The sequence below is a fragment of the Siphateles boraxobius genome, unplaced genomic scaffold (assembly GCF_051911475.1).
Source record: "Siphateles boraxobius isolate OS27281-9 unplaced genomic scaffold, OSU_SipBor_1 22, whole genome shotgun sequence".
NCBI lineage: Eukaryota > Metazoa > Chordata > Actinopteri > Cypriniformes > Leuciscidae > Siphateles > Siphateles boraxobius.
The window spans coordinates 7936243-7950860 of NW_027508833.1; the positions used below are offsets into that span (position 1 = coordinate 7936243).

Genomic DNA, 14618 nt, shown 5'->3' on the forward strand with positions numbered 1-14618 from the left:
TCCAGTGAATTGGTATAGGCTACATCGTAAATTAAATCGGGAGAACAGACCACAAATGTGCAGTATATGTTGACCTTTATCATACTATTACAGCGAAATTCAAAAGTAAAAAAGAAAATAATCATGAGGAAAAGAATGCAGAGCTCTTACTATAGATATTCTTGTTATAACATGTCACGTTAAAATACCAAGTGTTACGTTATTCTGATGTTATTCTTAGATAAAACATGAAAGAAAACTGATAGCTCATTGAGTCAAACTGACGGATCAGCTTTATTTGTAGGGCAACCTTATGATTTGAAATGATTCGTTTCAGTCTTTTTGAATGGGAGTTCCCCAAACCGGAAGTGCCACCCATAATTCAAAACGCAGTAAGCTCGTCAGGAATAAGGTGGATACAGAATAATATATGGTGTTAATATATTACAATATATTGAATAATACATAGGGAATTTTCATATATTAAAAAATATATAATGTATGTAAATTTTATATTCAGTAATACACTTCATCATACAGGGATTAAAGTTATCCGTCGCTACAAGAGTCTACGACGGATTTCCGTCAATATCAAGGTTCCCACCTGTCCTTGTGTCTTAAATTCACTTTTTATAATTTTAAGGCCGTAAATATGCTTACATTTCTCAAATAGTGTAATAAATGTCTTAATTTTAGTTTGAATGGGAAGGACGAGGTGTTCACTCTGCTGAGGGGGATGTGATAAAGCCTGGAGTGGAGCGAAAGCCCCCTCCTCTCTGCACTCTAAGCGTGCTGTCATCACTCCGCTCCTGATCCACTCCGGGTTTTCCAGTCCCACTCACGGTAAAAACTGCTCCGTGTTTACACAACTTTAAAAGTTATTCTAATATGTTTATTTTTTGTATATCACAAACGTCTGAATTTATAATACTATATGTAACGGTTTGGAAAGTATTCTACACGTTTAATAAATGTTCCAGCTGCCCTTGCTTGCACAAGTAAACAGCAGGCCTGGCAAAGCGCACCCAGGAAAAAAGGGAAAGAAAGTTACAGAAAACCACTTCTACAAACAATTTTAAATTGCCAACATTATTATTATAATAATAATAAATTAAAGTGCATGACGTTCAAATCGGATAACAATCAAGTGCAATATAAACATGTTTTGTCAGGGCATCACTCCCGAACCCGGGCATCACTCCCGAACCCCGGCATCAACACTCAATTTCAACATCTGCTTCCTCCTTTACATGTGTCTGGCGTGATTTAACTTCTCCCCAGTTGTTCCATGAAAACACGGAAAGCTGTGAAGTGATAAATAGGGTTGTTTCTTCTTTGGGTTGAAACATAAAAAGGTACGCAACAGGACGGACCGCTTTTAGTCTCCGCATTTGTCCTCCGACTGCAACTGCTAGCGCTTTCACCAGAAAAGAGTTTACCCTACTTCCGGTCTTGGCGGCCATTTTTGTGAAATAGGCCTATGTACATACTTACAAGGTAACATGATGCAACCTTGCTCTCACTTGAAATGTGTCCCCACATTAAGTCCTTCAATGTGAGGATGTTGGACCTGGAAAATCCTTAAAAGGTCCTTGAATTTGAAGTTAACCAAGGTGTGGGAACCCTGTATGAACTTTCATAGTCGTCACACAAAAACAAGGAGAAACTGGATAGTGGGCTGCTGAGTGGAAAACGGTTTCTTTTGTCTGCTCGCATGCATACCTGTCTACTGACATCACTGACGGAGAGACTCCACCGGTCCACCCGACATTCACTCAAGGCCCGGGCCAATTTGATTGCGTAATTATTTAAAAGATCGGAATTTAATTAAACCGCATGAATTGCGAATCGAATCGTGCAATTTGTGTCAATATCTACCCAGCCCTAATTATTATTGTCACATTAGCATTAGTGTCTTTAGGTGCTGTCAAGATTTTTATAGATTTTTTTCATCCATAAATATCAATACTAAAATATTTGAAACTGTTTCAGTACTCATTTTCCACAGTATCGGTATGCCAGTACCAGCTGCACTTTCTCGCTCTCTCTCCAACAGCAAGTTGACACAACAGACCAACAGCGTTTGTATTTTATTTAAAGTTCCCCTGTAGTCAATAATTTTATCCCTTAAAACTCATCTTTGATCACCAAAATTACATTTTACATTACATTACAAAAGTTTTTTTTTACTCGCTCACTCGCTCAATTTACGGAGTGAACGCTGCACAATGGTGTCGCTTATTACAACGTCGGACACAGAACGGTAATTAATATGATTAGCCTTTTGTTTTACTACATAATGAAACAGCTAATGTTACACAAATCATGTTCCCATTCGCCATCTCAGTCTGCCTTCTAACAATGATCAGAAACGCATTGAACAACTCAGAACGTCAGTGGAGAAAGGCATAGTTCATCATCTGTTTTTTAGGTTTTTTAGGTATCTAACAGTAGTTTCCAGGTACAAAAATTGAAATAATCAAATGTAAGACAACATTGCATATAATCTTCACTGTATAATTAAATAAAGATTAATCCTTATTTAAATTACAAAAGCTATTCAATCTAGAGCAGTGGGTGATTTCCTTGTCTTTTGTTGTTTGATTAACATTAAAAACACAAGACAGCAGGAATATTAACCTGCTGTCACTTTAAGACATAATGCATGGATCCAGTACACACTGATACTGATGCACATCACTCGACTGTTTCATCAGGGTTCCCGCGGATCCTTAAAAAGTCTTAAATTAGATTTTTAAAATATAGCCTAAGGCCAAAAAAGTCTTATTTTTACTTATGAAAGGTCTTAAATTTTAGATGACACTTTGACTTAGTTTTAATTTGGAAAGCATTTAGATATGTCTATCTAATTAGCGTACGTATTATTTTTTATTATTCTATCTTTGTGGATTTGCTTGTTCACGTGACAATTCGCATCACACGCTCCCGGGTAGAATAACGTCTGTCTCCTGCACGTGAGAGGAGAGAAGGAGAAGAAAGTTGGTAAATGTCAGTTCAGTTGTAAGTTCATTCTTTGTGCATAGGGGTGTGCGATGTGTATTATGATTGTGTACTATGAATCATTGTTTTAAAGATGTACGAGGCACTGCGAGCTGACATTGCATTTGTCTCTCGTTCTTTTACTGTGTGATGTGTGCAGTTATGCTGTAGGTATGTCCCCAAATTAGTTTTTGTCTTATATTTATATCATATTATCATTTCATTTATCATTTATCATTTTTTAGACTTTTTAGACACAATATTGTCCATATTCACAATATTCGCCGACTAGAATTTCAAAATAAAACCGTAGCAGAGTCTCAATGCAACAGACAGTGATGATTTCTTGACTGCTTCTTTCCCGAATGAATCAGCCGTTTGAACGAATCGGTTGAAAGAAAGACTCCTTCAACTCAATTAAGACAGTTACTTGCCGCCACCTACTGGTGGTTTTAGTTTCAGATTTAAAGTACCCTTTAATTAAAACTTTAAAATTACAGTCCCTCCAGAAAAACGTGATTGTGATCGCTGAATTCAATGCATATTCAATATACGTGCACTTTCGCCGCATAAATTGCCGATTTCCGTGCAAAATATGCAGAGCTTGCATGATTTCATAATCCTCGCTAGGACTGCTCAATTATGGAAAAAATCATAATCACTATTATTTTGGTCAGTATTGAAATCACGACTATGTAACACGATTATTTCACATGACTTTAGGAACGTGTTGCATTTATTAAAAGACACCTTTCAACAACTCTTAAAAAAAATTAAAATGTGAACATTTATTGTACTTTTTGAACTATTAAACAGACCTGCAAACTCACAAGTAGTGAAACAGGTGACATGTTTACAAATTAATTTGTTTTAGGGGGTCACCAGGGTGTTTTTTGCCTTTATAAAGGACAATTTATTAAACCTTACTAAATGTTTTATGTCAATTTCTTACATTTGATCAAATTCAGTTGTAATAAAAAGGGCTGGTATCCATTAAATTAATTTACACTGCAAAATTACAACTGTAAAAATATTATGAGATTAAAACAAATAAAAAATAAAATCAATGATAACTTTAAACAATAAAACAATAGGTGGCGACAACTACCGTCTTAATAAATGAATCATTGAGTCATTCATTAAAACGATTCGTCCAAAATAATGAATCATTCAGTAACAAAACACAGCCCTTAGTGATGCTTTTCTTTTGAAACTATTTTCGTCGGTGAAATAGAACAAAACCAGTCAATATTGCGTCTAAAATGTAAGTTACTACATATAAACTAGGCTACTTGTTTATGAAACCTAAATTCAATGTAACATTTGCAATCTTGTTATAGAACAACCCTTAGTCGTGTTATGTTACTTAACTACATCATATGTTAAAAAAAAAACTGTTTTGTATGTTTCTTCTGTGAGTTTTTGTGTGAGCTGTTAGGCTCATTTGTTTTGATTTCTCCACTAATGTCTCTCACAAATAGACAGGCATCGCAGCTTCCAGAAACTATCCATTACCGATCTCTGTTTACACTGACTGTATAAGATCAAAACCATCTCGTGTTTCGATCAGTCGGGCAAGTAAAACTCTTTTACTTGAAACTTAAAAATCCCCTTTTCCCGGACAAGCAGACCAGTGTTAATGTCGCTCCCTGTGTTCATTCTCGATTTGTTTCGTGCTGTAAACTGGAATAGATGATCAGGTAGTGTGCGCTGGCTCGCGCTGCCGTTCGCTTTAACTGAGGCGCTACACAGTGATCGAGCAGAGATCTGCGACAGCTCGAGATACGTCTGGTCTCACTCCAGTCTGTATTAAATTAGCCAATTGTTATTGTGAAGTTTATTGTGCTTGCAGTTTATGACTGTATAGGCTGAGAGAGTTTATGGCTTCGGTAGGGGCGGATGTGCGCATGCGCGAGTCATTCAGAACACAAGACAAAATAAGAGTGTTCTTGCAAAACAGAACATGGCAAAATAATCGTTTTTACTCGATTGTACTATTTTGGAGATTGTTGGGAGCCAAAATCGAAATTGAAAAAGAAATTCGATTAATTGCACAGCCCTAATCCTCGCATTTTCGTTGCAAAAAAGTCACATATTTTTAAGCAGAAAGTTGAAACATTTTGCGTTTGCTTCACACAAGAGCAGCCATTTCCCCCTGTTTCCATGGGAACGTTATGAAGTGACGCAATTACGCGACAGGATAGCTCACAGCTGAAGTTATTGCAGAGGCCAGACAGACTCACGGAGGCGATTGGCATCTCACAACTCGCTCTTTACTCCCAAATCGAACTATCACAATCACAAAAAAACTCTCATAGCTTTATTTATGCAATTGTAAATGGAGTGTAAATATTTTAATATACTGTATGTGGTACAGTGTAAGTATTATTGTATAAATAAGTATAATTACTGTATAATTTAATTTGAATGTTAGTATTTGACATAAAAGGTGAAGCTTAACTCTACATAAGTTTAGAAAAAAAGTCCATATATAGGTGAAAATGCCCCTGGAAGTCAATTTAAGGTGGCAAATATTGTCCCTTAATAAAATTATTAATTTCTGTCACTGCTGTGAACTGACCACTGCATAGAAAACGAAAAATATGAATATCTTCATGAATCAGCTGTCAACAACAGGCCTAAACCAGCCATGGCACCAGCACAAAAACACAATCAGTAAAATATCATGTAATTATTATTAGGGCTGTAATCTCCCAGTCGACTAGTCGATTAATTGGTCGATACGTTCTGGCTCGACTAAAATTCTGATTGGTCGACTTTTTGCCGCATTAATTTCATTACATTCATTTCATCACTATTTGCTAATGGGGGTGTTTTCAGAGCACCCCTGTTTCACAGGTAACAGTCTGTCTTCAGAACACCCCCCTTGTTTTCACTTTTTTGGATTAGCCCAACCCACTGGAGACAGATTGAAGAAAGAACTAAGGCATTGGTCTGTATCATCCATGGTGGTTTGCTGAATTTACTGTCAGAGTAATCTACCATGTCAAAGACATCGGGAGTGTGGCAGTATTTTATGAAAATAGAAAATAGAAAAAAAGTCGAAGGCAAAGTTTGCATATCACAGCTCGACATCAAACATGGCATATCACCTAAAAATGGTAAGCTAACTTGTCTGCGTTTAGTTGCCCCGTCTGTGTTGAGTTGCTATATGAATGAACATATCAGAATTGGCATAAAACATTGAAATATGCCAATTAGAAATAATCGTTTTATAAGTTAACTGCAGGCGCACCCGCTCGCAATGACGGTAGCTCCCCCAGACACACCCATACCACGCTGGGAACATTTTATGGTTCACCTTTATTATTGTAACCATTTGTTTCTAGTCTTATTTATTGGAATTTTTTTTTTTTTTGCCTAATGGTAATGCGCAATTGCGCTGTGCCCACCGTTTGTATTTGTTTTGAGCCTATGCTTTATTTTTCAGTTATGCCCTATTTCGTTTCTGCTCTCGTCTTGATCTGGTTTGTTTAATAAATATTCTTATTTCATTAAAGTGGACGTGCCTTGTGTGTTTAAGAGTAAAAGCTTTAAATTAATAGTCTATTCGTGCCTCAGCAGCGAAGCTGAGCTCCTATGTTCAGCCTCGCTCTGTGCGAGGACATGCACAGAGCGGCTGAAATGATAGTGTCTGTCAGTTATCATAACATTAGGACAAAAACCATTGTCTAAATTATGTTGCATATTCCTCAACAGTTCTTGTGCTGATATCACTAGTTGACATAGTACTATTTTCGGAAATCATAGGCTATATAGGCTACAGGTGCACGTGATGCAACGCTGTCAGAGCCGACAGACTCGAGTGTGTCATTTCAGTGTAAAATAATTAGGTCAAAAAACGATTTAATATACTGCAATTATTAGAATTATTATAATTTATTATAATAAATATATAAATATGTTTATTTATGATTAATTTATGCGGACAAGGCTACCAAGTACTGCACAGCTAGTTAGATATTAATCTAAAGTTTTTTAGGAGTTTAGTCGACCAAGATTTTCTCTAGTTGATTACAGCCCTAATTATTATCAACAAAACGTTGAAAATATCGAGATATATTTTTGTCAGTATTCCACACTCCTAATGCACGGGATTAAATTTTGATTTCTTCAGGTCTTAAAAAGGTCTTAAAAGCCTTAAATTTGACTTTAAAAAGTGTGCAGGAACCCTGTTCATTCCCTTAAGACGTAAATGACTATGTCTGCTAGGATTCTCTCCAAGATGGGAGTGTTGGCATCATTTTTTTATTCGTCTGTTTTAGGGCTGGTTTAAACAAAAGCATAGGCCTAACTGTTTTACTCTTGCAAGTGAAGAAATTCTTTGTAGAAACGGTTAAGAAATTAACTTAGAAACTGTTACATTTTTATGCCCTTAATGTTGTGACAATATTTCCCTGTGGTATCGAATTTCAATATTTTTCACGGTATTGTATGGGAGTTAGAAAGTCCAGTTCAATGGCAACATGTTTTTATAAAACTGGACTTTTAAAACAAACGTTTAATTGCAAAGCCCTGATTGGCGTATGTAACATGTCACCTGATACGTATGAATTGGATTCTTCTTCTGTAGCTCCACTAATGCCCACAGCTTGAGTTGTTTGTGTGCATCTGTTAGAGGAAAAGCTGGTTTAGAGTATCAGAATCAGATTACAATGTGAATCTGGAACAAAGAGAAAGGACTGACCCTGATCTCCTTACTCACACATACACACACTTCTCAGCGTTTCACCTCCAACTGCTCCTGTTTTCGGCCTGTGTGCATGAGCCTCCCGACGAATTTTTTCATCCAGGCCAGAACGCAAGAGGCTTTGGCAAGTGCAGTTTCACACAAACACATCTGACACTTAACCATGTTTCTCTTTAGTCGACCTCTCTTTCAACTCTATTGCATTGCTGGATGTGAGGCAAATTAGAGGCCAGTATTAGCTTAGCTACTTTTCATCCCGAGTGTTTATCAATGTAATTCTTAACCGTGTCATATTTCTCTCTCTCTATCTTTATGCAGATGTGAAGAAGGACTGGTCAGATCACGCACTGTGGTGGGAAAAGAAGAAGACCTGGCTGTTAAAGACCCACTGGACGCTTGATAAATATGGCATTCAGGCCGACGCCAGGCTTCTCTTCACTCCACAACACAAACTTCTGCGACTTCAGCTTCCCAACATGAAGCACATGAGGGTGAAAGTCAACTTCTCTGACCGTGTCTTCAAGGCTGTGTCCGACATCTGCAAAACGTTCAGTGAGTGCCTTCTCTAAAATAGACTCCATTTGCCTAACTCAATATTCCCACTGGTCGTGAAGAACAATACGTCATGATAATTGTGTTATTTTGATATACATTAAAGCAAATTCAGCCTTTAATGCTGAGAATAGATGTAGGGTTTGGATAGAGAGATGGTGTTAAATCAGAATACAGTGCCATCTTGAAGGCCCCATGAAATGGATTGAAAACACAATTGTTTTTATGTGTTGATGTATTTTCTCTACCTATCCAAGGGCTTGTGTTTTAAAATAACCAGTAGTCTTTATTTTTTGCAATCCAGCACAATCATTGCTTGGAATTATATGTTAGCATACTGCATCCTCATGCTTTAAAATAGCTTGAATTAGGGGTGGGAATTGGCAAAAATGTGACGATTCGATAGTATTGCGATATTTGGGCCACAATTCAATATTATTGCGATTCTCAATATATTGCGATACAGCAAGTATTGCGATTCGATTTTCTGCAATATTGCGATTTATGTCCCCCATATTATTCAAAGGCATTACAAATATCGAGGAAAATAAGACCGCTCAACTCACTTTAAATGTCACATTTAATTCTGTAAACATTAACTTCTACACATTAACTGAAGTGCAAAGACTTAGGAGGGTATTGCAAAAACTTGAAAACTTGTTCTGGAACATTCAGGACATAGGACCTTATTGCAGGACAGGACGTAATTATTATCTGAATAGGAGACCTCTCACATGAATGGTTAGCTCTAGACTTGCTACGATGGTCGGTGTTGCATGGTGTCGCAACCACGGTTTCAATACTTGCCCACCGGGGCAACCCAACAACAACACAAAAGTTTAAAAATATTTAATGCAATTAGGCAGTATCCGTTAAATCCTGCCTGTATCACACACACACACACACACACACACACACACACACACACACACACACACACACACACACACACACACACACACACACACACACACACACACACACACACACACGACCCACAGAAAAGACTTGCGTCAGTATCGAGTTCTCTTTCGGGCTTGAACAAACCATAGCACACACAAATTATGCCAAAATGTCCGTTTTGTCGAGTGTCCTCATAAGAGCAGTCTTAAATGATTTAAATAAAGTCTTAAATTAACGTACAGATTTGTGAGAAAATGGGACGCGTGTCAGAGTGCGTCTCTGTCTCACATTGCACTGCATTAATGTACAGCTTATGTAGCCTACGCTCAACGGCTGTCCGAATTCACTCATTCGTTTTCATTCACTCCTTCAAGTGAACAGTATTAGTGGACTAACCTAGGGAATAGGCCTAACTTAGTGAATGAGGGTTTAGGGGGCGATTTAAATAATGAAAGATCGATACTTGGCGCCCGTGTATCGATACAGTATTGTCACAGAAAATATCGCGATACTATGCTGTATCGATTTTTTCCCCCACCCCTAGCTTGAATGTAACTCTACACCTTGCCTCATTTAGTATACGCGGTTCTATGAAAATGCAAATGACCCCCACCTCCACTCACTCACACAGCTCAGAGATCCACTCGTTGGCAATCACACATTGATCTGATTGGTTACAAGGTAGTTTGTGACGTCAGAAACACCAGCGATTTCAACCCGTGTTTTTGAGACTGTCTTTGGTTCACTGCAGTTTTAAGGAGAAAATACTCAGCAATGGTGTTGACTTATGAATTTACACATGGTTTGTCTTAAAAACACGACATAGACATATGAACAACATTAAAACCTTAATTTTCACCACAGGGAGAACTTTAAATATATAAGCTGTTAAGGCCGTTTTCATATCTGGGTTGTTTAAAGCATTTGTTTCAGAACCTAGCACGTGTTCTCCCTTGGTTTAGTTTGTTTGGCATATATGAAAATGGCGATCACACTCGGATCCGCTCCAGAAATACGTCAGTGATGAACTAACTGAACGAGTTGGTCTTAGCCCGCTTGAAGACGAACTCTGGAGCCGTTCCCTTGTGGGGAGAAAGCAATCTGACCCAACGGACATAAGTATGATTGGTAATTATTACATGTATTGCATGAAAAGCAGCAGTGTTTGTTTTGCTAATTTTCGCGGGTTAACCTGGATCAAAAACTAGGTGTAATGCATATTTCAGAACTGTCCAAAACGCATTAAAATACAGATGAAGCCTTGATGTTTGCTCAGAATTATAACGTAATATAGCGAAACTACAAAGAAAGCCACTAAAACAAGTTTTGATCCATTTAGGTCAGTGGCCTTGTGAAAGCAAACTGAAACAATAAGAATTTGCAACATTGTAACAATTGGTTGATTATGATTTAACTTTTCTAACTCGAGTTTTAATGTTTCTGTTTGCGCATAAACAACATCTGCAAAGTTACAACGCTCAAAGTTCAAAGCAAAGGATGATATTTTCTTTTACAGACATTGCTTTTTAAGGACTACAACAAATGGCTGGTAGGGACTACAACGAGCTTCTTCACGAGTTAGTGACATCACTAACCTTAAAATTTACATAAACCCCGCCCCCGGGAACATGATTTATAGATTATCATGACAGAATATGCTAATCAATGACTATAGGATAACTATACATAAGCTACATAAATTCATCAACTAACCATTCAGAAATGTTGTCACTACTTCTTGAGTCTCTCCATCATTGTCTGACTCCGGTTTGAACATAAAAGTCTTAAAGTTTTTGAAATATTCAGTGCACGTCTGTGAGGTAAAAGGATACAAGCTGTTGAATCTCCATCCTCTGTGCCGGGAGTAGCAGCTCATTTGCATTTAAAGCAGGGGTGTCAAACTCATTTTTACCCCGGGCCACATCAGCATTATGGATGGCCTCAAAGGGCCAGTTGTAACTATAAAACTGTGTTAATGTAGCTACTTCTTAAAATATTGTTAAATAACTCTCTCTGCATTTGTCATCCAAGTGAATGCTGCACATTACTGGTGGTTGAGGTGATTCCCCCTTCAATGTATAGCGCTTTAGTACCTAGAAAAGCGCTATATAAATGTAACAAATTATTATTACAAAATTATTTGATTTGATAATAATTTATTCAAGTGTACAAATACAGCAAGTGCATTCACATTAATGTAAAATATATGTAAGCACATTGCTCTGTGTTATTATAACATAAATCCCTTTAATTTATCAGGTTAAGAAAAGATCAAACTTTTCAAGTGAATAACAAAGACAAATATCATTAAACACAAGTTATTAAATCAAATTTGTTTAAAACTTTGTCACAGTTGAGAGGGGCAAAACTATGGTCCAACACATACAGTAAGTGTGAGAGGCTAAGAACATGTGTGACAGATGTGGCATTTTACAAAAACAAAAGGCTACAGAGGGCATATCCAATCCAACTAATGAGATATGGTTTTGATTACAGTAAACATTTTGCTGCATGGACGCATACACCTGTAAACACACTGAATACATTGCTTCATAGTACACAAAGTAGTATGTGTAATTAACTCAAAATGGCAATAAGGTTTGTCTCAGTTCACAACTGTATTGGTCAAGTTCTGAGTGAAGTTGATGAGGTGATGCTGCTTGACCTCAACACACCAAAGATCCTTTCTCAGCTTACCTACACCATATTCCACACCATCCTCATCCATTTCATGTTCTGAAAATAACAAACACAAAACAAAATGCAAGTTCAACCATTACATTTCACACATATTACACTATACTTATTCGGTTGAAATATTTTTTTTAATATATTTGCAATTCAGGTTTATAAAAATGCTTACCTATTTGTTTTCTGGCTGGATGTCTGACACCGTTTTCCTCTGGTCAGTCCGTCAATGTCTGGCTTTAAATCTTGTGCTGTAGCAATCCGTAAAACAGCGTGGAGGTTGTCATCGTTGATGCGTGATCTGTGTTTGGTCTTGTTTAGATTCATTATTGAAAACATCTGTTCGCACAGGTAGGTGCTCCCAAACATGGACAGAACGCGGGCAGCATTAAGCCGGAGCTGCGGCATCAAAGCATGGGGCAGTAGGTTGTAAAAGTCCTCGATTGCAGCATCCTGGAACTTTGCTCTCAGGCCACTATTGCTTTGAAGTTCTATTAACTCCATCTGAAGGAGATGGGGCGCACTGTCGACGTCAGCGGCGAAAGGATTGGCAAAGATGGCAAAGCCTGGGTGCTGTGTTTTAAAGTCAGAGAAGCGCCGATCAAATTCAATTATTAACCGGTTCACTTTGGTAGCCAACCGAGCGCATGAAAAAGCACCAGAGACTGAGGCGGAGATGCTCTGACAGACAGGAAAGTGGGCAAGATTATCGTGTTGGGACTTCCACATGTGCAGTTTACGCTGGAAAGCTGTGATCATGTCGGACATCTGCGTGATGACCCTGCAGCCTCTGATTCAGTTGAGCGAGATGCTCCGCTAGGTCACACAACATAGCAAAGTCACACAGCCAGTTTGGATCAGACAGTTCATGCAAGGGTTTTCCTTTACTTTGCATGAAAAGCACAATTTCTTCCCTCAGCTCAAAAAATCGTTTGAGGACCGCGCTCCTACTCAGCCACCTTACTTCTGTATGGTACGGCACATCTCCATGCTCCGAGTAGGGGTGGGAATCTCTAGGCCCCTCACGATTCGATTCGATTACGATTCAGAGGCCTGCGATTCGATTCAAAAGCGATTATCGATTATCTGAATCTTTTGTGTGTGTGTGTGTGTGTGTGTGAATATAAATACTTTGCTTTAAAAGTACAAAGTAATGACCCATAAAGAATTATCGTACAATATATTTTATTAACATTGCAAAGAACCAACAGGAAAATAAATGTGTGCCTGAACTAGCAGCATACTTGTAGTAAATTAATAATATAACAACAACAGGTGTTCTGACGATTCATGCTACCCATTGAGATGTGCTACTTACTGGTTATGCGCATGTGCAGACTCATTTTTCTTCTGCTTACCACGCCCATAAATCTATGCATCCTTGCTGTGGATACTTGTAGGAAACTTTGACAGGTCAAAGATGAATATTTGATGATAATTTTTACTTTTCACACCGTTTTAAAAATAAAAACAGTATATTATACTGTACTCTTAACTTCGAATTTTATTATAATTTTATTTCATATAATAATATCATTTTTACTTGTTATATCAAATGTGATAATTGCTAGTTCATTTAAAATATCCAAATATGCTCCCCATACACTTACCCTGATTAAAATGAAATAACGATGTTATAATATTGTGAGATTTACACCATTATGGAAACAATAGAGAATGAATCAACATTATCTATGATCGATTCGCGTTTGGGTAGCATTTTTCGACAAGGCAGCAGAAATCGTCTGAACACCGGTACAGCCCAGAGCCATAGAGAGACACGGGTCTGGTACAGCCGAGTGTTTTTCCTCCTCTGGGTGGAAACGTGTCATATGGCTTCTCATATTTGTCGTGTTGCCGAAATATTTTAGTTTTATTCTACAAAGCTTACAACTAGTGTGGCTCTTGTCCAGCTCCTTTCCCCCTTCAACTTCATAGAAGCCAAAATATTTCCACACGTCAGCTTTTAACGAGGAGGGTGTTTGGATTTCGCGCTCAGCCATCGCGTCTCTGTTATGTGCGCACGCCACAGACAGACGGTCCGGGCACTGCACTTCCGCGCTTCAGAGTTCCGTCTTTTGCGTTCCGTCAATATTACGTCAATATAAATAGGCTACATATCAAAAAAAAAAAAAAATTTTTTTTTTGAAAATCGATTTTTGACATTTGTGAATCGATTCAGAATCGTCCACGTCCGCATCGCGATGCATCTAAGAATCGATTTTTTCCCCCACCCCTAGCTCCGAGCCCAACTCCTTTAAAAACAGCTTGAACTGGCGGTGATTCAGGCCACGCGCTCGAATGAAGTTCACTGTTTTCACGACTGTGCTCATTATATCATCCAGTTCCAGAACCTTTCCACACAGACCTTCTTGGTGGATAATGCAATGATAAGTTATCAGAGGTGTGTGGCAGTTACTTTTTTGCATTTTCTCCTTCACTAGTCCAACCAAGCCTGCTTTTTCTCCACACATCCCAGGTGCGCCGTCGGTAGTTAGCCCAACAAACTTTTCCCAAGGTAATTTAGTTTTACTTACGGACCTCTACACCGCATCAAAAATGTCCTTCCCCTTCGTCGTCCCATGCATTGCAACTACATCCAAGAGCTCCTCACTGATAGTGATGTCTGCTTTCACGCCTCTTATAAAAATGGATAGTTGCGCTGTATCCGTATTGTCTGTACTTTCATCAACAGCTAATGAAAAAGTCTGGTAACTGCGTGTCTCTTTGGCCAGCTGTGTTGTCAGATTGCCTGCCAGTTCCTTAACTCGGTCTGCGATGGTGT

At 38.2% G+C, this 14618-nt stretch overlaps 1 protein-coding gene across 4 annotated transcripts in view; it reads left to right on the forward strand.

Moving 5' to 3' along the window:
* Positions 1 to 14618, forward strand: part of fermt2 (FERM domain containing kindlin 2) — a 101467-nt gene that overhangs the window by 39982 nt on the left and 46867 nt on the right. For all 4 annotated transcript variants that reach the window (XM_077238580.1, XM_077238577.1, XM_077238579.1 and 1 more), the window contains exon 3: positions 8009 to 8242. In XM_077238580.1, coding sequence (XP_077094695.1) covers positions 8009 to 8242 — 234 coding nt within the window. The remainder of the gene's footprint in view (positions 1 to 8008; positions 8243 to 14618) is intronic.